At 42.0% G+C, this 25,444-nt stretch overlaps 1 protein-coding gene across 1 annotated transcript; it reads left to right on the top strand.

Moving 5' to 3' along the window:
• The first annotated feature begins 2,838 nt into the window (after positions 1-2,838).
• NOD1 (nucleotide-binding oligomerization domain containing 1) lies at positions 2,839-22,893 on the top strand. The gene is made up of 11 exons (XM_010296467.1): positions 2,839-3,161; positions 5,058-5,232; positions 6,487-8,290; positions 10,397-10,480; positions 12,078-12,161; positions 13,710-13,793; positions 15,826-15,909; positions 18,019-18,102; positions 18,768-18,851; positions 20,941-21,024; positions 22,447-22,893. Exons 1-11 carry the CDS (start codon positions 2,946-2,948, stop codon positions 22,517-22,519), a joined length of 2,856 nt encoding a protein of 951 aa, XP_010294769.1. The 5' UTR covers positions 2,839-2,945; the 3' UTR covers positions 22,520-22,893.
• Positions 22,894-25,444: the final 2,551 nt, after the last annotated feature.

Below are 25,444 nucleotides of genomic sequence, written 5' to 3'. Positions count from 1 at the left end.
GTCAGACGCAGGGCAGGCATCTTTGAGACCTTGTGATCTTTCCATATTTTCCATGTTCTTGTCCTTTTGCTGTATTTCTTCTTTCTTTTCTTATCCTCTTTGTAGATGGATCTGGTCTGAAAGAGTGAAGAAAATACTTCTATTTGGTTTGTACACATGACAGCACTTTGGTTCATTATTATGGTTTCCTGGATGTTTGTCTCATTTCTTCTCACAAAGTAGGAAGAAAGAAAATGTGGCCCTCGAATAACTAAAGCAAGCAGGGAACATTGGGTAGATGCAGTATCTTGAAAGAAAAGGGTTTATGTTTCTATTGCATGTGTTTTAAGGTGACTCTATCCCTTTAAAAGCTTGTGAAAGCTCTAAAGTAAATGGCATTTTCAACATTGTTTGGTCTTCATGATAGAGTTCATTTATGGAATGAGCTTTCTTGAACAAAGAGATGTGCCAGTGTAGCTTCTAGGAAGCTGAGTGACTCAGAAATCAGCCACTTCATCTGGTGGGTCATGTGAATGGCGTAATGAAAGGTTGATTTGTCTGAGTAGATGCAGTCACTTACTCATGTACCAGAAAGTCAGATCACTTGGTTATATTCCCTTTGGTTGAAAGAGTTCTGCAGTTTTGGAGTTGGCTGTTATCCAAAGCAGTTGTGCTGGGGATTTGCCTGGTCTCAGCCTTTGGAGGACTCGACTCTTAATACAGTTTTCTGCGTCTGTGCAGGTCAGCAAGCGTAAGTTAAGGCTTACTGGTCTCCTGAAATCAGAGGAGCTAAGCTGGTTTGCCCTGTGATTGTAAGTGTAGACAGGTAGTATCACTAAAATGTAGTAGTATAAACTGTGTCTTTCTCCAGTGTCAAGCAGGAGAAGCTACGCTGATGCAGACTGCAGCTCCTGGTATGGAAGACCCATAGAAATGAGTTTGTTCCAGTAGCAGGTCACCTAGAAGAATCTGTGAGCTGGCAGGGCTCAGTTATAGCTTGTCAGGGGAGTGCTAGGGAGCATTTGGAAAGTTTGCCGGCACTGTAAATATCTTGGGAAGTAGTAAGAATTTCGTAGCAGCAGAGCTGGCACCTTTACAGAATTGCTGAAGAAGGGGTTTGTGTTTTGTTTTTATTATTATGCCTATAATCAGAATCTAAGAACATTCTTCCAAATATCCCTTGACCTGCTGAAGCAACAGTACGTTTTTACCTGTTGCTGAAGGGTGCCAGTAGTTTGTGTTGATCATGCAAGCTCTTACTGTCCGTGTAGACGTGATTCAGCTGTGATCTTGCAGAAAATCTGCTTTTTCCATGGGAAATCATATAGCCAAGGTTTGTACCTGAACAGTAACTAAATGAACTTATTGTTGAATTGTAATTACAATATAACTTCATGCCTGCTATATGGTATATTAACTGCAATTTTAAAAAAAACCTTTAGTAATACCATAGAGAGCAGTCTGATCCTGATTCCTATTGCTTTATGCCTTGTAAAGAAAAATGGGAATAAATGGTCATCTAAAAAGGGTTCTGAAGAGCTGGTGTAGAGTAAGAGGGCATACACAGCGTATATATTTGTAGGCAAGGAGAGAGCATTCGTGCTAAAGAGTATAGTTTCTAAACAACATCTCTACAGCAGTGAGAGGGTTTTCTGAGCCTGTAGCTGCCTGAGTTGATGACCACTTGTGTCTCTAGGTGTACGTACAGGGGCTGAGGTCAGGCATTCAAGCCTAAGTGTTTGCACAGGCTTTAAATTGGTATCTTCGTTACAAGCTGTATTGTGTACAACCTCTTCCCTTTATGAAGATGGTGGTGGGTTGGATGCCCAGTCCAGTAATGAATATGAATCGTGATGCCATCTTCCAGGCCTAGTTCATCATATGGGGAAAGAGTCTGTGAATTCATGTTCTGTGCAATTCCTGCTCAAGGAGAGGTCCAGATTTTTTGTGTGAATCACTAGAGATGGGATCTTGTATATTTGCAATCACTTATTTCAGTCCTTTCTGTAACATTGTTATTTTTCAGATTCTGAAAAACTGTATTTTTAACTTTGATGGTTACTCACCTGAATTTGGTAAGGTTAACCAAATTAAACCAATGCAATGCTATTTTCCCTGTTTTACACGCTGTCTGAACCAATAGCTTTAGGCGGTGTCAAGTGCTCTGTTACCCCTAAGTGGTATATTAAGCGCTGAAATCTACAGCAATATTTTCACTGTTAGCAGCATTTTACTCTTTCTTAACAGAAACGTCTGATCAGTGGTTTTCCCACGGTCTCACTACTGCCTCTCAAACCAGGTGCTTTTTCCAAGTTTAGCTACAGCTGTCTCGGACTTCACAAGGCCTCGCTTACAGGGACAGTTGTCATATTGGCAACATTTTATATGGGGTCTGTTGTTGTAACAGAGAAAAAGCAAAGTGAATTGCTACTATAAACTAATTCCTCCTACAAAATTAATTGCTATGAAATACAATTTTATTCCATTTATTTCCTTGTCCAGATATGTTTGGACAGATGCCCTACTTTGTCTATTGAAACATGAAAAGCAAATAAAAAATATTAAATTATACACTAAGAACTGTTAGTTAATAAAGCAGTTGCCAGTGGTGTTGTGTGAGGCAAGCTACCGTAAAATCCTGGTACAGAAGAGGGACTGCCTGCGTTAGGTATTTTTTTTACAAAACCTGAACAAATAAATGGAAGTACCTGAGGAAGACACTTTTTAATAAAGTTGGCCTTGATATTGCACAGAGTTTGGAAGTATTCTTTGATGGCTAATTGAAGGATGTATCTGCACAGGATAAGGTTTAAACTGAGGTTCAATGCAATTACTTTTTACAGGCTTGGTTATGTGAAGGACAGATTGCCTGTTTCCCTGAAGTTAACTCCAGGCTGACTTCTCACTGCAAATGGACAGTTTGCCAAAGATGAGGCTAGGCGGAGCAGCTTCTTGCTATCTCAACTATGGAAGGCCAACTTCGTGCTAACTTGGAGATTTCTCTGGAAAAACCTCCAGGAGCAAGTCCTCCGTCGTTCATTGCTTTGCTGAAGGTATACCGAGAACTTCTGGTCAGTAGAATCCGAAACACGCAGTGTTTGATTGACAACTTGGTTAAGAATGACTACTTCTCCACTGAAGATGCAGAGATTGCTGTCCAGTTCCCAACTCAAGCAGATAAGGTATTCTTTTTATTTCATTAGCCGGTGTAAGGTTTTTGTTGCTTTCAGTTTATCACTAGGTTTTATGGGCTTATCTGGCAATTTTATGTCTAGTGTCTTTTCTAATCTTTGTTATTTTGGAGTTTCCCCACCCTGTTCCTTCTGGACAAGTGTCTCCAGCACATCTCTTTCCAGCGGGGCTGGCACTGCTTGTAATGCCCATTGGCAGCTGTAAGAATGAGTGAGCAGGTGATAATTGCTGTTCTGTCCCTGCCACTGCAACTTTGTCCTCTGACAAAGGGGTGACCACAGTGGCTGTTAGAGTGCAGCTTCCTACACGCAAGCCTTCATTATTGTGCAGAGCATTGCAAGGAAAATCTAATTCAGAATGCTGGGGGACAGATCACCCTGCTTTAGAGGAGGAGAGACAGAAATTAAATATTATTTTAGAAGTTAATGATTGTGGCTTGTCCATGTACACATCATCTCTTCTTTTTAAAGACCTATGTACATTGTAAATGTTTGTATGAAAAATTGATATATCCTGACACATTTGAGTTTTTGATTCATCTTTGGACACCAGTAGCAAAAATTATTTCCTAGTCTTTTGATAGGAGAAAATTACCACATGTACATGGTTGCTTTTTGCATCATTATTTAAAACAAGCTCTTGATCTGTTTCCCTGACCAACCAGTCATGCAGCTTCAGAATAGTGTCACAGGCAAACCATTAAAAGTTCAGAGACCTTGAACTTCACTAACAGTGCAGATTTTCATAAAATAGTAATTCTTGCTGGCAAGTTGAAATGGTAACACAGTGCTCACTCTGTGCATAGGGTCAAAGCTGAATAAATGCACGCTGTATGTTCATTTCCATTTCTTATTGTTCAGCATAAGATACATGATTGTTGTAACAAAGCTGAAGGGGAGGCTGTGCATCAGGAGTCTAAGCAGAGACAGAGAGCAGACCACAGTAGTAAGTGAAGTGGACTCTGTGGGAGCTTCTCTGGAAGGCGTGAAATTGCTTTTTAGAGCATACGCATTGTCAAAAAATACTACGTTTTTGCTATGCTGTATGTACCTCACCCTACTTTAGGCTCACAAGAGACCACAATCTCTAGAAACCTTTGTCTGGTTTAGAACTGAATTCCTCGTTCATTTCCAGCAAGAAGAGAATCCAGACATTCAAAATGGGCTCCAAATGATTGCTTTGTCTTGCAGAGGGTTTTATACTAGGGTTGTCCTGTACTGGTTGCACAGAGATCAGATTCTGCCTTGCCTTTAGAGGTAATGCTTAAGTCTTCAACTGTTCCAGTCATTGCCTGGTAGCCATTAGTTTTAGTTACAGTTGCAGGCAACGAGTCCGTTGTACAGAGAGAGCCTGAAGAATGGAGTTGCTGTTTTAAAAGGAAGAGTTGTAGGTTCTTGGATCTGCATTAAGATCCAGAGGCAGATTCTACCAACCCTGCTCTGGATCTGGCTGAATCCTGAGGTAAATCTAAATGTAACTGGAATAATTACAAACCAGAGGGGCAATTTAGGGCATTGAGAAACCACCCCTTTCTTTTTTCTTTTAACCAGCATGGGATTTAAAATATACTATCTAGCCAGGCTGAGGAAATCCTTTGGGTTCCCTATTGAGGAGCAGTATTTATCCATTCGGTTTTGGTTAGCGTATGATTTAGCTACAAGTTCAGACCTTAACTTGCAGAGCCAACTTTCTTGCTACATCGAAATACAAATAGACAGTCAGTTTTGTGGTTCAAATTCAGAGCTAGATTTTTGAATTCGAGTTTTTGAGGTACTAGTTTATATTTTGGTTCCCTGTTCCAGTCCAAAAAGGATCCTAAAGTAATCTACAAGTGTAATTGTGATAAAATGCAGTGCATCAGTGATCTTACATGTGTTTTTTTTCAGGTTCGCAAAATTCTAGACTTGGTTCAGAGCAAGGGAGAAGAAGTCTCAGAATATTTCATCCGTGTCCTGCAGAAAGTCACTGATGCTTACTATGAACTTCAGCCGTGGCTGGATGAAATAGGTTATGAGCCTTCAGAGAATATCTGTAGTAAGCCTGTGGTAAATACAGATCCAGGTAAGGTCATGCGCCTATATCCTTTTCCTTAGAACTACCCTGCTATGTAGGAAGCTCTGACCAGGTGATGTGAGAGTAAGAGAGTCTAGGCAGGCACAGCCAGGGAAAATAAATGTGTGCACGCTGTGCACACCTTGCTAGCAGTGGTAGCCAGATAATTAAAAGGCACCCTGTATAACACAACAGTCATGTTGATGTATTACATCCCGTTTTGCTAACATCAAGCTCTTTCTGTGTTTGTTTGTGGATATGTAGCATAATGGCATAACCACCTTGTGCCACCTGTAGTATTTTCTAGATCTCTGCTACAGTTTATTAGCAACACTGTGATGTTTTGGCAATGGAATAGCCGGTATTTTATGACTAGGACAGTCAAGCAATGAGGCAGGTTGCCCAGAGAGGCTGTGAAGTGTCCACACTTGAAGGTTTTCAAGATCCAAGTAGATAAGGCCCTGAGTAACCTCATCTGATCTCATAAATGACCCTGTTCTAAGAAGGAGGTTGCAGAAGAGACCTTATGAAGTCTCTTCTAACCTGAATTACTCTATGCTCCTAAATGATGAGTTATACCAAAAGTCAGAGTTAAAATATTGCAGAAATAAATGTTTTCCTCTTGAGAGTTTTTTCATACTATATGAATACAAGAATTACTTTGCCCCCATCTGAAGCAAAGTTTCTGTTGCGATAAAAATAAGCCAACGTTGCACAATAACTGAGACTATCTCTTTTTTTTTTTGTCACTTTAAAAAAAATCTTTTGAGGTGCCTGGCACCCAGTTTCTAAAATGCATGCTTTCTATTTATAACAATAAAAATTGCTGAACAAGTTAGGAAAGAATAACCACCTACCCGATAGAAATTGCAGGTAGATTATAAATACAGTGAAGAGGCAGATGCAAAAGCTAATCAGTGACCACCAACCAGTGCGTTTGCAGAGAGTAAAACAGTATTAAAATGTCAGGGGCTTGGCTTTGAGTCTCAGCTGAAAGATAGCGGCCCCTTAAAGTAATGCAGTGTCATCAGTAGTGGCTTTCAGGAAATGGTGGCTCACACGTTACCTCTTTCACTAACACCTGAATTTCCCAGGAGAGTGATGATGGCAGCACAAATAAATAGAAGTAATCTGCCAAAGAACCAATTTTACGTAATTTTTTTTTTAGTTTATTACGCACTCTCAGTTCCCAAAGAGATGGGTCATAGTCTACATAGGCTTTTTAATAACAGTCTTTTTAATAATAGTCCGCTATCTTTTCAGTTAGCAGGTATTGCCAGAAACTCCGATATGAACAGGGACGGGACTCCAAGTTTGTTATGTCGTATGCTCAGAGGGAAGAGATGCTGCTTGAAGAAATCTACTCTAACAGTATTATGGAACTGGTCAGTTTTAGCAATGAGAGTCTAGGCAAAGTGTGTCAATTAGAAGCCCTTTTTGATGATGCAGTTGGGCTAATTAATGAAGATGGAGAGACTATTTATGTCTTTGGTGATGCAGGAATTGGGAAATCCATCTTGCTGCAAAAGATACAAAGCCTTTGGGCTAGAAAAGAATTGGACATAGGGGCCAAGTTTTTCTTCCGTTTCCGATGTAGGATGTTTAGTTGCTTTAAGGAAGATGAAGCCATATGTTTGAAAGACCTACTCTTCAAATACAATTGCTACCCAGACCAGGACCCCACAGAGGTGTTCCATCACATCTTGCAATTCCCTCATACAGTTCTTTTCACATTTGATGGCTTCGATGAGATCTATTCCAACTTTGATCTCAGTAGTGTTCCCGAGATGTGTTCACCCAATGAACCCATCCATCCCCTAGTGCTGCTGGTAAGCCTTCTCAGAGGAAAGCTTCTTAAGGGATCCAAGAAAATTCTTACAGCAAGGACAGGAACTGAGATCCAAAGAAACATCATTAGAAAGAAGGTGTTGCTCCGTGGTTTCTCCAGCAATAACCTGAAGGAATACACTGCCATGTTTTTCAAAGATGAGGGGCAACGAACACTGGTATTGAACCAGTTGGAAGCTAACCCCAATCTCTGCAGTTTGTGTTCAGTGCCTTTATTTTGCTGGATTATCTTTAAATGCTATGAACACTTCCATTCCATGTTTGAAAGCCACGAGCTTCCGGACTGTTCTGTTACATTGACAGATGTATTTTTGCTCATGATTGAAGTCCATCTGAACCGATCTCTGAAAACAAGTTTGCTGAAGAACAACACCAGGAGCCAAGCAGAGATGTTCAAATCAAGAAAGGAAACTCTTCTAGCTTTGGGTAAAATGGCATACAAAGGGATGGAGAACTCTTTCTTTATCTTCGAGCAGGAGGAGGTCTCATCAGCGAACATCTCTGAAGAAGATTTGCAATTGGGCTTTCTCAGGACAGTTAAAGGTTACAGTGGCTGTGACAATCAGTCCACTTATGAGTTCTTGCATTTAACCCTTCAGTCTTTTTTCACAGCTTTGTTCCTGATTATTGAAGAGAAAGTGGGTGCCAAGGAGTTACTTCAGTTTTTCAATGAATGTTCTTCCACTGAGACTGCCCAGCCTACTTGCCTTCGTATTCCTTGGATGAAGAAACAACTAGCAGGGGAGGATCCCTTCCGAAATAATGAACACTTTCATTTTACCAACCTGTTTCTTTGTGGCCTGCTTTCTAGATCCAAGCAGAAGCTCTTCAGACATTTAGTTTTGCCTGCAGTCATCAAGAGGAAGAGAAAGACGCTCATCACATACCTTGGGGAGAGCATGAAATCCCACATGAAAGGCTTCACTCGGTCCAGGCTTCCAAACTACAATCAGATCCAGGTCCAGCCCAACTTTGTTTGGATGTTGAGGTGCCTTTATGAGACTCAGAGTGAGAAAGTGGGGAAGTTGGCTGCCAAACGTATGCATGCCAATTACATCAAGCTCACATACTGCAATGCCTACTCTGCTGACTGCAGTGCTATTTCCTTTCTTGTGCATCACTTTCAAAAGCGCCTGGCTCTGGATTTGGACAACAACAACATCAATGACTATGGAGTAAAACAGCTGCTACCTTGCTTCAGCAAGCTTGCAGTCATCAGGTAGGAGTCTGTGCAAGCTTATCCTTGGTTATTCCACAAACTGCTGGGCTGAAGGAATTGGTCTTGAAAGTGGAGAAAGATGAGGATTCTTACTGCTGCTGGAAATTAGTTTCAGATCTTCTGAAATCTTTGTTCAGCCTGTCACAGAAGCAGGGACAAGCTATGAATTTGGAAACCCAAATGGAAAGGGTGATAAGAAGTCCTTAGAAGCCAGGACTCTTTAAAAATGTAGGTTTAGTTAGCTCCTTCTCAAACTGTTTTGTCTCAAAAGAGGATTTTTATGGGAGAAAGTGCTTAAGGGAAAAGAAAGGAAACAGAAGTGCTTCCTCCATTATCTGCAGGTTGCCTGAGCCTATCTCTGCCCTTGGTCATACGGGGTAAAAGAGGATCTACTATTCACAGTAATCCTTGATCATAAGCTCTGAATTTCTTGTTTTACATCCTGCCAAGATGCTTGGCTTTCACAGTACAAAAGCTAACACCCCCATGAAAGGATGTAGTCGAAATCTTAGATGTGGTTTTTCCCTGAGGTGATGCAGGGAGAGGACACAGCTTGGTGTGATCAGGGAGAACTAACTCCACCTCTAACATCACAGGGCAGATTGTTCCATTTCAAGTCCTTTGAGGATGTGCCACATAGCTATGCCTTATTTGTCCAAACACTTAGGTGCAGAAAACCAGGAACTTCAAATACATCTTTTTTTAAAGTTCCTGCAGCCTCATGAGGTTTTTTTTTTTTGTAAATTGATTTATTCCTCCTGGTTGGCTGTGCTCTGCCTTGTTTTCCTCTAGGACTAAATCAAAGCAAGTGACATTTGTTTTTTCCAGTTAGTGGCAAATTAACTGACCTCCCAAGAGAAAGCAATAAGGAAGCTTGGGGGGGAAATGCATAACTATGTAAGACAAAACAAAGAAGAAAAGGACAGACTTTCATTCTCTGTCCCTATCGTATGATTGTGCCATACACAGTCTGATCTTAACACCACCCGCAGCACCAAATCTGTCTGTTAGCTTGCCTTTTTGTCTCTATGGCTCTTCTGATGTTAGGACTTTGATTTATAATGACCAATTTCTGCAGGTCAGGAAATGTTGTTTCTAACAGCTTAACCATCCCTTTCAAAGCAGCAGACTGTTCTGATCTGTGGAAATTGGCTCTGATTTCTCCTATGTGATAGTGCATTCCAAAGTAACCAAGTTATTAACTAGCAAGAGCCAGGGAGCCTGTTGGTGATAAGGTATTCTCAGCCGTCAATGTTCAGCTTCAGTTTGTGCAGGAACTAAAGCTGGTCAAAATGTTTTCATGGGGACAGCTTTACCCAGAAAATGTGATTCCATCAGAGTTGGAGTGATTCATGGGAACCTGTCCATTTAGGCAAAGTGAAACAACTTGAGAAGTTAAAACAAACAAACAAACAAACAAAAAAAACCCCCAAACAAAAAAAACCACAATCAAACAAAAAAAAAACCCCAAAACAACTGTGAAAAGAAGTATTTTTATTCTGTGAATGACTGACGTTGATTTGTTGCATATCTAGTTGGGACAGTAAAATTTGAAACATCTGTCACACCCATGGGACTGCAGTTCTATTTCCTGGACAGGGCTTTTCACAACCTTTATTCAGTGGACCCTGAACGTGTTGTGACTTTCAAGATGCCTGGCTTTCACTAGGTACTCAGAGAGAAGGTTGCAAGAAGAGCTGTTTGGAAAGCTTGCTTTTGCTAGGGTGTCAAGCAGAATTTCTTCCTGCAATCACAGTAAGCGTGAGAGGGTGAGGTGTTTATCTCTGGTTTCTGACTTAGTACACTTTATTGTTTTCAGTTCTATGGGCAGCTTCCAGAGCATTACCTTGGAGATCTGGGCCTTTTTGTTTTCTTTTGTTTTTAGAAGTGAGCCATGTGAAACTGAGTTCACATTTCCCTTAATGGCTTTTAATATGTGGCATAAGGATCTGTTAAAATATCAGAGGAAAATGCATAGACCTCCGGTCATTCAGAGGTCCCTTCCAACCCCTACCATTCTGTGATTCTATGATTCGTTAACTCATGGGTGATGAACACTTGTAATCTGTATTGATTCAAATTTTCTTGTCTTTCTTTTCATTCCAGGCTCAGTGTAAATCAGGTCACAGATCATGGCGTGAGGATCTTGTATGAAGAACTCTCCAAGTACCAAATTGTGACTTTCTTGGGGTATGTACCAATTGGAAGCAAAACACTAGATACTGATACTAGAAAATAAAACTGCAGTACTGACAGTACTGACACAGCTAAGGTGGGGTGGAAACCACAGTTACCTCCTGTCCTGGTTTCAACCAGGATAGAGCTGGTTTTCTTCACAGAATCCAGTGTGAGACTGTGTTTTGGATTTGGGATGAGAAACTGTTGATAATGTGCTGATGTTTTGGGTTGTTGCTGAGCAGTCAAGGACAGTTCAGCTTCTCATGCTGGCCTACTAGCAAGGAAGCTGGGGTGCCCGGGGAGCTGGGAGGGGACACAGCCGGGACAGCTGACCCAGACTGGCCAAAGAGATATTCCCTACCATACGACGTCATGCCCAGTACATAAACTGGAGTTGGCCGGGGGCGGAAATCACTGCTCGGGGACGGGCTGTCGATCACCGGGTGGTGAGCAATTGCTGTATTGGGCATCACTTGTTCTTGTACATTCCTTTGTTGGTATTATCATTGTTGTTTCCTTCTTTCTTTCTGTCCTATTAAACCGTGTTTATCTCAACCCACGAGGTTTTTTTCCTAATTCTCTCCTCCACCCCACTGTGGGAGGGGGAGTGAGCGAGCGGCTGTGTGGTGCTTAGCTGCCGGCTGGGGCTAAACCACGACACCTCCTCATTTACTGAACGTAAGCAAAGCAGCATTTTGTGTCAGAAATGAGTCAGCTGCTGTCCTGTAACAGTTCACTGGGAAAATGACCACAGCTTCCTCTCCCATTGCACTACCTCACAGGGTGGCCTCCAGCTGACATCAAGCCCTTCTATAACACAGTGCGGACCACTCTCAGGTTACTGAACTGTGTGGCATACTAGTTTTATACCTAAAGCCTTCTGCTAGTTGTGGAAGGTGTTTTATATTTGATATTTTAGCTTTGTAGCTAGAGCCTCTAGTTTTCTCTGATGAAACTGATTTATTTCAACCATGCAGAGCAAATACAGCTTGGTAGAGACTAGTATCAGAAACATACGGTTTCAAGTGTCATGTTCATGGTATCAATTTCTTTAAGACCTTAATTAGTTCTTAATCAAGGTGAAGCTGGAAGTTAGCTCTGACTTCCTGCTCTTGGTTAAGTAGCTACATAAAAATGACTTTTTGAGAAGTGAACATGAATACCAAGAATCACCTCCTTCCTCCAGTGCCCTAATATAAGTACATCTGCTCAGGTATCTGATCTTCAGTAATATTTGCAAGGGGATTTTATGACTTTTAAAAGACAAAAAATGTGTTCTTCTGGTGTTTTCTCTTCTGACTTCTCCACTGGCAATATTATTTCTGTGCTAGCACAAGAATAAAGGGAAGCTTTGTTTGCTTGGCGAGACCATTTATTAAAAAAATCCTATAAATATTTTCCCATTACTTACATCTGGTCTCCTTGTATTTTATATCTAGCCTTTCACAATATGAATTGTATATCAAAATAGAAGTATAAGCAATGGTGAATCTGTACAAAGCCATACAAAAAAGGTAGATGCTATGTCTGCATTATAAAACATTCAGGTTGTAAATACTAAAGTAACAGAAGGAATAACCTGTTTTTACCAATGTGCTTTTTCTTTAAGCTTATACAACAATCAAATCACTGATGTTGGAGCCAAGTATGTTGCAAAACTAATTGAAGAGTGTTCAAGCCTTGAATACGTTAAGTATGTTGGATTATTTTTTTTCCTTTCTACAATATCCTAATTAAGGTAAAGCAACTTGAAATGGGAGGAAGAGTGGAAAAAAGACAAAAATTATGTTTCAAACAAAATATAACTTAGGTTGCAGTTGTATATTCTTTTACAGTAGTCTAGCAGTGAATGGCAGCAGGTGAAACTCTTGAATCCATAGTCTTTACTGGAATATAGTAATAAGCAAAAGGAGAGTATGAGATCTGTTCTTTACCTAAACCAGACTGAGCACCTGAGTGAGGCTTAAGTGGTGCATGAACTTTGCTGCCCCTTGCAGCACGCAGGTTCGCTTGGATTTACTACCAAGCTTCTCGTCTTTTACGGGCCATTGGAGTCAGGCTGTGCTGGTGTCATACCTCAACTCTGGAATTCCCCAAATTCACTTGGTGAGTTGTTCCCTTTAATTCCTGGAACTTACCCAGATAAGAGCATCTGGCCATGCACAACACTGGTTTGACATAAAGGTTGATCATTAACCAATGGTTTAATTGTGACTACAGCAGAAAACAGAGTTAACTACAGCAGTGTCAGCTGCTGGCGTGTGAATGTAGCAACAGGCCGGCAGGGACTGTTGGGTTCTAGTCCTTGTTTTACCACTAACTTGCTCTGAAACCCTGTGCTAGCCACCTCTTTCCCACTTGAAATACTTGCAGAGTTTTGAAACGGAAGAGCACTCTGGTTCTTTCACTGCTTTGACACAGTGCATTGCTTAATTAATCTAACTTTTCACAAAAAAGCCTGTTGGAAGATGGTTACTTTCACGCTGCATAGTAACCCCAGAGATTATTTTGAGATAGAGTGCATATTCATGTGCCTGAAATCAGTCAAACAAGCCAGTTTTACTTTATGTAAATGTAGTGGGTTGAGGGGGTTTTGGTTTTGGTTTGTTCTTTACAGCAATGTATATGCAATTGAGACTTACCTCTTCCTTGAACTCCAGCCATTTGATACCTCCACATTGGCTAAAAAAAGAAAAGGTCTTCTGTAGAATGCCAGCCACAGACACTCACTGCTGCACTGATCTATGCCACTACCTATCGCCTATGCTCAGAACAGAAAGACTTGAAATTATTACAATCTGTACTTATCAGCTGCAGTCTCCTCTGGAGCCAAACAACCAAAAAACATTCTGTTCCCTGTGGCATCATGAAACATGCTGCATGTAATTCACGTACTCTGTAGCAATAGCTGATATTACGAACTATATTAAAAACTAGGCAGGGGTTCTTGTCTTGGGGATCTGTTCCTAAAACACATTTCTGACATACTGAGCACCAAAAGCAAGACTCTGGTTCTGATTCAGAGGGCTGACGTGGAGAATATGTAAAGGACAACATAAAATGATGTCTTTTAATCAAAGGTCAAATGCCTGCAGTAGTTTTTTACGCTAGGTTAATCTTTGGTAACTGTAGCTAGCCTCCAGACTTAATTAGCCTTAAATACTTGTATTGCTTTCTGAGCTGGTGTTCTAATAGCTGTACAGTTCTAAGTGTACTTCATCAATTCATGTATTTTGTGCAGAATAGGAGCAAACAAAATAACGAGCGAAGGAGGGAAGTGCCTTGCCCAGGCCATCCAGAAGAGCAAGACAATGTTTGAAATTGGGTAAGTTCAGTGCTAAGGAGCAGAGCTCAGGGCTTGGTCTTGTCAAGGCATCTGTAAATCCCTTAGGATTCCTTCTTTCATTCTTAGCTTCTTTTCTTCTGCCATTCCTCCCCATGGCAGCATTAGAACAAACTGGTGCAGAAGCATAGTCACATTTTCCATTCAGAGGGAAAAGAAGGGCTGCTTTATTGTTCTCCAGTTCACACGATGTTTGTTTTGGGCTTTGGGGTTTTTTTGCCCTGTTTTGACAGAACCTTAAAGGAGAGGCAAACTAACAAGAGGACAGTAGGTAAAGATAGCCCCTTTCCTTACGGCAGCACAGCTGTTCTAGAGATATTTGGTCATTTTTAAAAAGTCTGTGTGGTTTTCTGACTATTGGCAATGTACCTAGTTACTGAGTGTCATTGTTATAATTGTCTAACCTTCTACATCAAGTCCTGATAATGTTACAAGCTGGGAGAAGAAGAAGGAATTCCCATCATCCTTCTCTCTAGTCTGTCCCAAACTGGAGAGTCTGCTATGATTGGAGAGAGGTCTGAATGTACTGTAAAGCTTTAATCCCTGTCCTCTTTCTCAGGAGAGGTGCTAGACTTGAGGGTTTGAATTTTTAATCCCCCCCCCAGTTTCTCTTTCCACTGTACAGGAGAACATTTTTCTCAGAATCGAATACTCAAATACATTGAATTAAAACCTCTGTTTGGCCATTGTGAATATCACAATAACCCTGAAATATGAAAATCAGATTTGAACAATCAGGTTTTTGGCCTTTAATTTTGTTGTCCTACAACATTTCACAAGTATGGTCAATAGCATGCACACTTCCATTGTCATATAGCTGGGTCTGCTGTGCTGTACTTGCTGTAACATCAGTGAAGGACTCCTGTTTTCTCCTGTGGAGGAAAAAATTGCTAGGATAGCTTGGACAGAAATGTTTAAACAGATATATTCAGCATTTATATAACAAACTGCATTGGAACTGAAGGACAAGGAAATTCTAGGGAACTTACTGGAAGTGGATGTGTTTGCATACCACAAAGCTCAATTGATTTTAAAAGAGCTGCCAACTAATTACCCATCAAAGCTGAGTGTGGCTCTGAGTCATCAAGCCATGATCCCTGTTAAAAAACTGAAAAACCTTATACCTCAGCAGAGACACTTTCAAGCCTCATATGTGGGGTGAATTTTCGAAATGGTTGGTCTGCGTAGAAAAGATTTGACCAGATACCGCTATTAAATGTTGATCAAATCGCCACAGCTTTCACCACATTACCTTCTCTTAACCCTTTGTGTTACCAGGGGTTGTTTTGCCGTTGGAAATACTACTCCTTACAAATGTGTGGAAGAGCCCAGGGTCATACTGTCCCTTGTGAGATTGTGATCTTTCTCTTGGCAGCCGGAGAGAGAGGAGATAGAACCACTTGGGTACGACGCTGAGGGAGTTGTAACCTTTTTGCCAGACTATTCTGAAGGAGACCTTGTAGAGCAGCTCACTTCAGAAGGTCACCCATTTGGGTGTGGGTCCCTGTGCAGTTGTGCGTCTGGGGAGTCTTTCCCAAGACTGGTACTTTGCACTGTGTAAGGTCAGTCTGTGCCCAACAGGTGACAGGAAAACTGCAGCAGGCACATGGGAAGAAATGCTGAGCAGAGAAGTGATAGAATTTAGGACTTTGTGTAGTTCTCATGGCAGCTCACTGTACAGGACCACAAGACTCTTTTACCCCATAAAGGGTACAGGGCTGCAAAGGGTTTGCCCAGCGCAGCAAGGTGATCCCAAAAGCACTCCTGCTGTAGCAGGCTGTCTCCTAGAGCTGCTTCTCTGCTGTGGCCTTAGGGCACTGGTGAGTCAGCAGTGGTGGTGTGGTGTGCAGGGAGAGGAACATGTGCGGGGAGTGTACCTGCCAGGTTTCTCACAAGCCTGAAAGACTGTGAAGTGATTGGGGACGAGGGAAGGGAAGAGAAAAAGGGAGAATGCAATGTCGAGGGGCAGTAGGGCAGCACACGCTGATATCTCCTGGTTTCCTCTCTTCACCAGGATGTGGGGTAATCAAGTTGGAGACGAAGGAGCAAAGGCATTTGCAGAGGCCCTGAGGAACCACCCCAGGTTAACAAATGTAAGGTAAAACACCAGCAGAGCCAGGCAGCTCGGCGTAGTGCTGGCTTTCCCATTGTGCTTTGAAGCGATGACTCTTCCCACCAAGCATTAGCGTGGAATGCCATCTGGTATTGCAGCCTTTGCTGTGTAACCAACAGGCTCCTAGTGCAAGCAGGAAGCCAGATTGAATCAAAAAGCCCTGTGCAGCCATTAAGCAAGTTAAAAATGTTGCAGGGCTGGCATCCTTTCCTCTGTCTGCACCTCCTCTCCTCATGCTGCACAGAGTTACTGGCATTTGTGAAAGCACATGGTCAGTGGGTGCCATTTTGATCTGGAAGCATTAGCAGAAGGATGCACCAGCTGTCACAGAATCGGGCTCTCTGTGAGCTCAGTGTTAACAGTTTCTGTTGTGAAGGTACAGCAGCCAAAATAATTTTTAGGTGATAAACTGTTTGAGTAGCGACTGGGGTGTTCTTAAATTCAGGTTCATCCTGTACTCCAGTGGAGCTATGTCATCACACATTCACTGCTAATGAGATGCAGTTCTCACTGGAGTTCAGTGACTCATCTAAAACCAGCCTTCTGGAAGCCCTAGCATGGGTGAAGTTGGTAGCACAGCACGGGGAGAAGCCAGCAGTGTAAAACAGCCCATCCCCTGCCAGGCTTTCAAATGCTGGCTCGGGATTTAAAGATGCATATTGTGGTGACTGCTGTTTTGGAGTCCCTTCACACAGCTGGAGCACTGGGTTTATGGTGATCCTTTCGATTTGTCTCCCAGTTCCACTGGCCTCCACGGTGAGGGAGCAGATGAGGCTCCTTGGTTTCCCCACAAGGTGGCACATGGCACTAGTTTCTTTAGAAATACAGTACTCGGGGACTTTGGGGATCTCTGGAGAGCTTATTGCTGCCACTTCAGATCCAGGGATTTCCTAGCTGGTGCCTTGTCCTGCTTTCTGCAAGCAGATAGCTGGGCTTAAAAAATTAAAAGCTGAACAGATGCAGTGACCTAGATGTATTTAAACTTAAAAGCTATCTGAAATAGTCATCTTCCCATAATTGCAGAATTCATCCAGACATATCAGACTTGAAAGAAAACATTTTGAACCTGAATGAGAGCTGAGGGATTCTCAGATAGGAAAAAATATGCTGATGCATGTGTTTGCAAAAATAAGGAGTAACTGTGCTGGCTAAGGATAGGTTTTGTTGGTACCTGTGCAGGGTGAATCTTCTCCTCTGCGGTGTACTTGCACTTGGGTACATTTCTTTCCACTGGTTAATGTTGCTTCATGATTTGAATTCATAGATAGCACCTGTGGTAGCTTTATGCAAAGATTAAAGGAAAGTAGTCCCTGCTACATCACTTTAGCATATTTGCCATTTTTAGGCCCAGTCATGACGGACTGAGAATATCTAGTTTCAGCTGAAGTTAGCAGGGACTTGTGCTAAGACATATTTGTGCCATTGCCCCACTTAATCCCTCTTTCTGCCTTTTTTTGAGACCTTGCACTATTTTTGGGCTCTGGCCTTGCTTTTGAGGAGGGAAGTACTTTTTGAATTCTCGAAGCCTGGAGCATAGCTTTAACTGGATGATTTTGCCATTCAAAGAATGAAGGGCAGACTAAGAAATGTTTGTGGTTTGTAATGGAAAGCATGCATTTACGAGCTCATCTCTCCAAACACAACACCTCCTCTTGTGTATGGAAGAAGAATGAGATATTCAGGCGTCTGAAGGACTTAAAGGACAAAGTGCCCAGTTTGTACAGGGAGTTGGGATGACAAATGCATGTAAAACCCTGTGTACTACTAAATGCAACTCTTTGTCCTTGTTAAAAGGCTTGACTCTCAAATCACTGGGTGCAACTCTGCTGTCAGTCCCAAGAGGACAACTCACTGACGGCAAACCTTATGGCCTGGACAACAGACCTGCACTCAGGCTGCAGCCTGTGAACTGTTCTTACTTTTGTAAAATTTGTAAGGACTTACTGGTTTGCAAAGTATGTCAGCCTTTGAAACACCCAAATGCTGAACTGTACAATGGGGAAACAGATCATCCAGGATATTCATTAGTGTTTGGCAGCAGAAGGCCCAAACACTGCTGGCTGTTTCTTACACTTTTGTGTCTTTACCTTACAGTCTTGCCTTCAACGGCATCACGACAGAGGGAGGCAAGAGTATTGCTGAAGCTATGAGGCACAACAACTCTGTGAAAATATTCTGGTAACTGACAGTGTGATCTATTTCTCCTCCTCTTCTTTCTCCAGAGAAAGCTGCAACCTAGTTTTATTGCCTCCAATTCCATTGACTCCTCCTATTCTTCCCTCCTTCTCTCCCTCACGCCATCCCCTATGCTTTCACTACCAGCAAGCTATATGTCTCTGGAAGAATGTAGACATGAGTAATGGGATCAGCAGCACGTGTCCTTTAGGACACATTCCAATGTCATGCTTCGCTCTGCTCCCCCCATCTTGCTTTTCCCATCTTGTCTCACTTGCATTATCTGAAGTCAAGTTCTTTGTCCTCAGTTTTTGCACCTCTTCAGTGTAAGTCTCTACCTGTCTGCCTTTTCCCACCACACCTCATCTACCTTTTAGACACTAAAACATCATGAGAAAGTATCATTAAAACTTTGCTCTGAGAAATAAAGATCTGATACTCTTGTCTCTTTTACCTCCATGGCTTCTCTTCAGTACTGATGATCTTAAAGGTCTTTTCCAACCTTAATGATTCTGTGATCTCTTTGTGCCCAGCCTTTAGAAATTGCTCAGGGTAGGAACAGCACATCTCCTTTTGGCTGTCTAAAGCTAAGTCACAGACAAGCTGGAAAAACAGGAGGTGTAAAGCTAATGATAACAGCTGAAGTGAACATTTTCTCTCCCACTTAGGTTGACTAAAAATGAGCTGGATGATGAGGCAGCAATGAGTTTTGCAGAGATGCTGAAGGTCAACAAGACACTGGTACATTTATGGTGAGTTACATTCCACAGAGGCATGGGCTCTTTGGCAGTCACTGCATTAAAACTTCACCTTCCAAGTCTATGTAGGTCACAGTAAGCTTTCTGTGCATGGTCTGGATGCAGCTGACTGGTTGTAGACAGTTCTAATGGAAAGTTAATAAAGCTGCTGTCTAGCATTTTGAACCTGCCTTCATACAAAAGTTCAAGCTGTTTGTGTATCCTGGTAACTTTCAAACTACTAATTGATTTAATCTCTCCTTAGAGGAGCAGTACTGGCCTTAAACACAAAAGTTTAAAAAAAATACAGGCAGACAGCTGGAATAGAATAACCTTATTATGATTCTTCACTGTTCATCATCATACTATGAAAGTAGCAAGCTCAAGCTCAACTCTTAGTCTTCAACCAAGAACCTACATGACAGACACTTAAATGCGTGTTCCATTTGCCTGATGTTTTCTTCTGGGGCTAGCGCTTTCACTCATGCAAGACACTCATCTATAAGACATAAATTCCTAGGAAGCCTGGGATTATTTCTAGCAATCACAAAAAGACTTGTTAAACTTCTAAGAAAACACATCATTGGCTGTTCTAATCCAGAGGTTCATGAGAATTTGTCCATGGATGGAGTTGGGCAGATGTGGGCTGTGAAACAAACAGCTGTCCGTTCATCCCAAGTGATCAAGAGAACATAATAAATGGAGTTCCTTTACAAGCTTATACAAAGACTTTGCTAACCACACTCTAGCATTCCCTGTATTATTTGTAGTTCCCACCCTGTAGGAAGCGTGCTGGTTGTCAGAGGTGCCAAGTACTTGTAGCCTCTTTTGAAAGCAGTAGAAGCGCTGGTGCCCATCACCTTGAAAATAAAAAAAGGGGAGTGGGGAGGGCTTGATTGCTTTGCACACAGCTGCAGATATGCTTCACTGAGCAGTTTGGTTTGAGTTCATGATAAAACTTTCCCCATCCAAAGCAGGGCACAGTAATATAGATGCATGTCTTTATCATGGCTTAGTATTGTCTAAGGGTTTCTGCCAGTAGACAAATTTATATCCTACTTTGTTGCTTATACCAGTGGATACCTCCAAAAGGTCGTGACCTATAGAGATAGTTGAACTTAGGGGAGAATTAAAGTGTCTTTCCAGTAGCTGAAAGAATCTACTGGCTCCCTTTGCATTTTGATTAATTTCCCAAGTGCAGAAAGTCCTTTCACAGGAATGTGTCCCTGCTTCCTTCCTTCCCTCCCTCCCTAAGAGATCGTTCAATTCATTCCAGTTTTCAGCCTCATCCTGAATCCTGTGGGATTCATGCAGCCAGTCACATGGAATGGTACGGCTATGGGGCACATCATGGTAGACTGAAAGGTAAGTATTGAATTAGGCTAGGTTGATGAGTATTTTATACTCATGCAGATGAGGGTGCTTGGTTCATTTTTAGCATGGTCTGCAGTGGATGATAAGAATTACCTAACGTTTCTTCAGTTGTGCTACTTGAGGATCCTTTTTCTTTTTTTTTTCACCCTCAGCTCAGATTAGACATACTTTATAGCTGCTAAGGTAGCTTCACTGGGACTTGCATCTGCTCATACCAGAGTCAAATTCAATGCCTTATTTTTCAAAGATCTTGCTGGTCTGATAAACAAGACAGGAGGATTTGGCAACGTCTAGATCATAACTGCTAAAACACTAGGTTTACACAGGTTCTGTACTCAGAATTTTCCGTACATAGCTTAAAAAGGTTTCACAGTGTTCTTAACAAGAAAACAGAGCCAAGAGGTTAGTCTGTCTCGGAGTCCAAATCTCATAATCCCATACCAGTAGTAAACAGTTCTCAGAAGAAATTTGTCAGCTATGTAATTAAGCTCAATATCTCCAGAATGCAAGCACATGCAAGATTAAAAGGAAAAGACTGATACTCTGGGCTCTCTTTCTGATGTGCATGTGCAGCATTTGACCAATACTGCGTACCATCCTCACAGCCAGGAATCACAACCGTCGTCTTGTGGCAGACAGCTTTTCTCCGTGACACCAAGCTGAGCATAGGTTGTGCATGTGCTGTAAATTAGTTTGCATGTTAGTTTGACATTAAGTGCTTTTTTTTTAGGCTTATCCAGAATCAAATTACAGCCAAAGGGGTGAAGTACCTCAGCGAAGCTCTCAAGGAGAACACAGCTATTAAAGAAGTCTGGTAAAGATCCCCTCCTCAAAGGCTCACTTTGTAAACTTTCTTTCCCTTTAAAACACTTTTGGCATTACTACTTTCCAGCCTAAAAAATTTGGAACAAATTTATGTGAGGCAGGGGTAGTAGTTCCAGCTGTGGGTTTCAAATAGGTAAAACCCCTCTGTCATTGAAACACTCCCTTGTGTGTTACAAGCAGTTTTGTTAGTTCGCATCTGTCTGTACCGCTGACTCGCAGAACATGCATGTTTGCAGAATCGGGGTCTAGATTTATAGACCAAGTTGTGCTTGTCCTGATTTATTTTTAAATTTCTGAACGTTTATGCTTTTCAGGAGCTAAATCCCAACAAGCAGGAGATGGTTACATTTGATTAGCATTACTAATTTAGTTCATAGAATTTGTGCTTGGATTTTCTTTGGGCAGTTCTCCAAACACACTGAAAGTGCTAAGCTACAAGAAGATTAACTTTTTGTAAAATTTGCTTGGTTTAGATTAGGTAGGCATCACATAGTCGCACATGTGCATTGTAAGGCACAAAGCCAAATACCACACTCCTTCCCTCACCTCAGGGACCTCAAGAGTCAATAGACTGTGCTGGTTTTAGCATCGCTGCTTCTTTATTATTGAACATGAAATGTATTTCTAAATATGTATGTTTGTTTTAGTGAAAGGACACTGAATTCTTGCTTAGAAAGACAGTGACTCACTATCTAACTCATGGGTCCCCTGGAGATGTGGAAGAGATGCTTTTCTTTCAAAGGCCTCTGTCAGCTTTCGTCTACAGAAGAGGCAATAATTCCCACTTGAATCATTCTGAACCTTCAGACCGAAGTCTGTCTTTTGATTTTTGCCTGGATTTTCAGAGGTGTTAGTTAACCCTAATAATTTCATAAATGCAAGTGGTTTAATAGGTTTCAACATTTCTGAAAGCTGTACTTAACCAGGCTGCTCACTTTCAGGAGTGTAAATATCAATGCAGATTAACTTCATGTTGCAAACTTGAAAATTTTGCCATAAGTCATTTCACATTAATAATGCCCGAGTACTTAACAGTGTTTTCTTCCTATGTTGTCATGGAATACACAAAATGCTCTGAAGACTATTAAAAGTTAGTTAAACTAGCCCACAGCATGGTAAGAACCTTTGTCAGCTATATGCTGCTTGCTGAAATGCAGACAGCGGGGTATCCAACACCGATTTTAGTTCAATGAAGTTTTGGTGTTGGTTAGTTCAGTTTTTATTTCTGAAGAAGTAGCCTTGTGCAGTGGGAACAGCAGTGCTGTAGGCTGCCTGTCTGAGGCCAGTTCCCAACTGTGCGCCCTCGAGGGACATTGCAAAGCTGTGAGCTCTGCTCCAAAACCTTGGAAAAATAGAAGCTGGGCAACAGTCACTACCTTACTTTCACATCCCTTTTATTTTTCCCCTCCAGTTTGAACGGGAACCTGATAAGCCAAGAAGAGGCCCAAGCTTTTGAAAATGAAGAACGGATCATTTGCTTTTGAATGAGGACTTTCCCATTTTGACAAGCTTTGTGTTACAAAGGTTACTCCTCCACTTGGACTGCAGAGTTTGTAAAGGTGTAAATCTGCAGCGCTTATGGCAGGAGAGAGATAGGTGATTAGTTGCCTTTTTATGAACATGCTGCACTCCCTCCGCTCCATCCCTTACCCTGCCTGTTATTCTTAATCCTTTTGGTGAGTGGGAAGTTGCCTGGGTAAGTAATTAATGTTTGTATGGTGCTTTGAAGATGAAATGCAAAGTGTTAACAGACCAAATCCACTGGCAGGTGTATGCATTTTGATAACTGAGTTTAGATTTATTCTGTACACTGATGTAAATAATCTCTTATTTATATACCTAAATACACACACATATATGCAAGAAAGGGTACAAGATGCACAAACTCTATAAGATGCACAAACTGCACAAGCTGACAGTATTATCTGCCTCATGACTGAAAATGAACATACATAGCTTTACTGGAAACATAATTCATCTATAATAGTTGCATACTACCAACGTTTTCAACATGAATACCTTTCTCATGCCTAGAAATTAGGCCCTTATTTCTCCACTGACTACAGGCAGCATTGTAGACACTGCCTCTTTTTTCATCATTATTATTTTTTGAGAAATGGGTACATCAGGGTCAGATTACTTGCAATAATCTTTTTTTCCACATTGAAACCAATACATTTTCTTTTATACAACCAGAAGTCCTTACTTCCATCACTGTAAAAGCATAAAACTGGTAGCAAAGTTCTTTTGCTGCGGAGAAACTGCCACCTCCTGTTTTTACAGTGTTTGTTCTGGGGAGGGGGTCTGGAAAGAAATGTGAAAAATTAATTAGCAGGCTGTTCATTGCCTTGGCTCATGGCCTAGACACTCTGCTGGTGGCAATACACCAATATTAAGCTGCCTAGCTGCAGTGGGGAGAAGGGACGATTGAAAATCAGTAGAAATCCCTCCTCCCAGCAATGTGTAAGCACAGAGAAGGATTGAGATTTGCATGGAAAGCTTTTATTCCATGCTTGAATTGGTGGAAAGTACAAGGCAAAGGGCAGGTAGCAATGATAAGAACCAGCAACAAAACATTATCCCCCTCCTCAAATAATTAGTGTTTAGGGAGTGTAACTTTAGATGCCCTATAATGAAACCAGTTTACAAAGGAGTGGGGTATTTGATTTTGTGTGTGTGTGCAAATTAGGCAAGCTTTACAAAGGTAAACTCAAATTCTACCCCCTTCTGTGTTCAAGGAACCTAAACTAGAAAAGCATGATCTGTTTTCCTTCCTTCTCGCATGTTACCACCTCCCCAAAACTTTGAGAAACAATTTTCCAGTTTCTGACTAACCCACAAAACCATGGTAGGCTGGAAGAAGAATCTCCAGTTAAAATGCCAAACCAATGAACCCTCACCTTCCCGTTTCCAAATCGGCCCCATAAAAGCAAAACATGAAAAAAGGCTTGCGTTGTAGGTCAGAGTTTCTCCATTTCCTATGTGGTAGCAGACCTTTCCCAGTCCCCAATTCTGTCTACTCCAGGTCACTAATGCATTTTAAAATACTCGTAAAGCTTTTCACAAAACGAGGAGTTAAAAAAAAAAGAGAGACGAAAAAGAACTTGGTGGTCGTTATTTTTCAGTGGCTTTTCCTCCCTGTCCGTGGTATCAGCACTGATTTTTCCCAGGGAGACAGATGAGGCTTTTAGACCTTTCCGAAAGCTGGCTCGCTGGAATGATTTCTGCACCTGAGCCATTTGTTTACTGAAGCAAAAGGGCACACGGTTACAGATGAGCTGCATTTCAATTGCAAAAACATCTGCCAAAGCATCTGCCTTTAAAGACTTCTCAGCATCTCTAACAAGTCAAGACACCCACACACCTTGTCAAAATGTTGTTCCTGTTTTGCCAGCCTGCCCTTACGGAGGGGAGGAGACACGGGTGCAGGAAGGGCCTTCACCAGAGATGTCATTTGCCTGTGTTGGAGGGAAGTGTGCTCCCAATTTCCTCTAATCACTGAATTATTTGCTCATTTACCATGTAGAAAATACAGTTTTTAAAACTCCAGTTCCTGTCATTTCACTGGTAGACTGAAGTAGTACAAACAGTCCGTGACGGCTCCCTCCAGGCTTTCCAACACAGACACTTCTGCCCCTTTCTTGGTTTAGAGCAGCCTTTGGAGCTATTAGCAGCCGGACAACCACCTCAACCCTGTTGCAAATTCTCTTACAAGCCCGGCGTCCAGGGCAGCGTTTTCAGGGTCAGCAGTTAAACGCCGCCTCAAGAGTAAGCGGTGGCAGGATCAGACCCAGCTCCACGTAGGAGGGAGTTTGGCACCAATTACGGTGCCGGTGACCGTGCCGGTCGCAGCCGCTCATTTCAGAGGTGGCCGTGGGCCGCAAGCACTCGTTTGGGCTGAGCTGAAGGTCTGAGCACAGCTCGGGCTGGCTTTGACAAAACCCAGGGGTTTGCACAGCGTCCTGCTCCCAACTGGCCCGGGGCAGAGGGTCTGCTTCACGCAGCGCATCGCAGCTTGGGCAGTCTGGTGCTGGGGAAACGGGTTGCTGCTCTGGGAGCAGCCGGAGTTTCCTTGTTTATTGGCACAGCTTTTCAGGCTGCATTTCTTTCTTCGTAGTCTTACTGGACTATTTGTAGAGCGCATCGGAGCAACACGCTTGCAGCTTGCAGGGAGAGCCTTGTTTTCTCGAATCCGCAGACAGCTGTAACGTTCTTAAGACTTGCTTGTAATTTGCTAAGACCTTCTCTGTACGTGGCCTTATGTTTTTTCCACTTGTCCACTGTGATAATAAACAGCTTTTTAAAGAACTCGAACAGGCTGCCTGCAAGTCCTTGGGCTTTGCTCAAGCAGGCACTTGGCGAGATCAAGACCGGACCGTGACAGCTTAACTAATTCTGACCAAAAAGGC

This window comes from Phaethon lepturus, unplaced genomic scaffold, assembly GCF_000687285.1.
Source record: "Phaethon lepturus isolate BGI_N335 unplaced genomic scaffold, ASM68728v1 scaffold38101, whole genome shotgun sequence".
Lineage (NCBI taxonomy): Eukaryota > Metazoa > Chordata > Aves > Phaethontiformes > Phaethontidae > Phaethon > Phaethon lepturus.
Note: the sequence above shows the minus strand (reverse complement) of the source record. Positions and strands in the feature narration are given on the sequence as shown.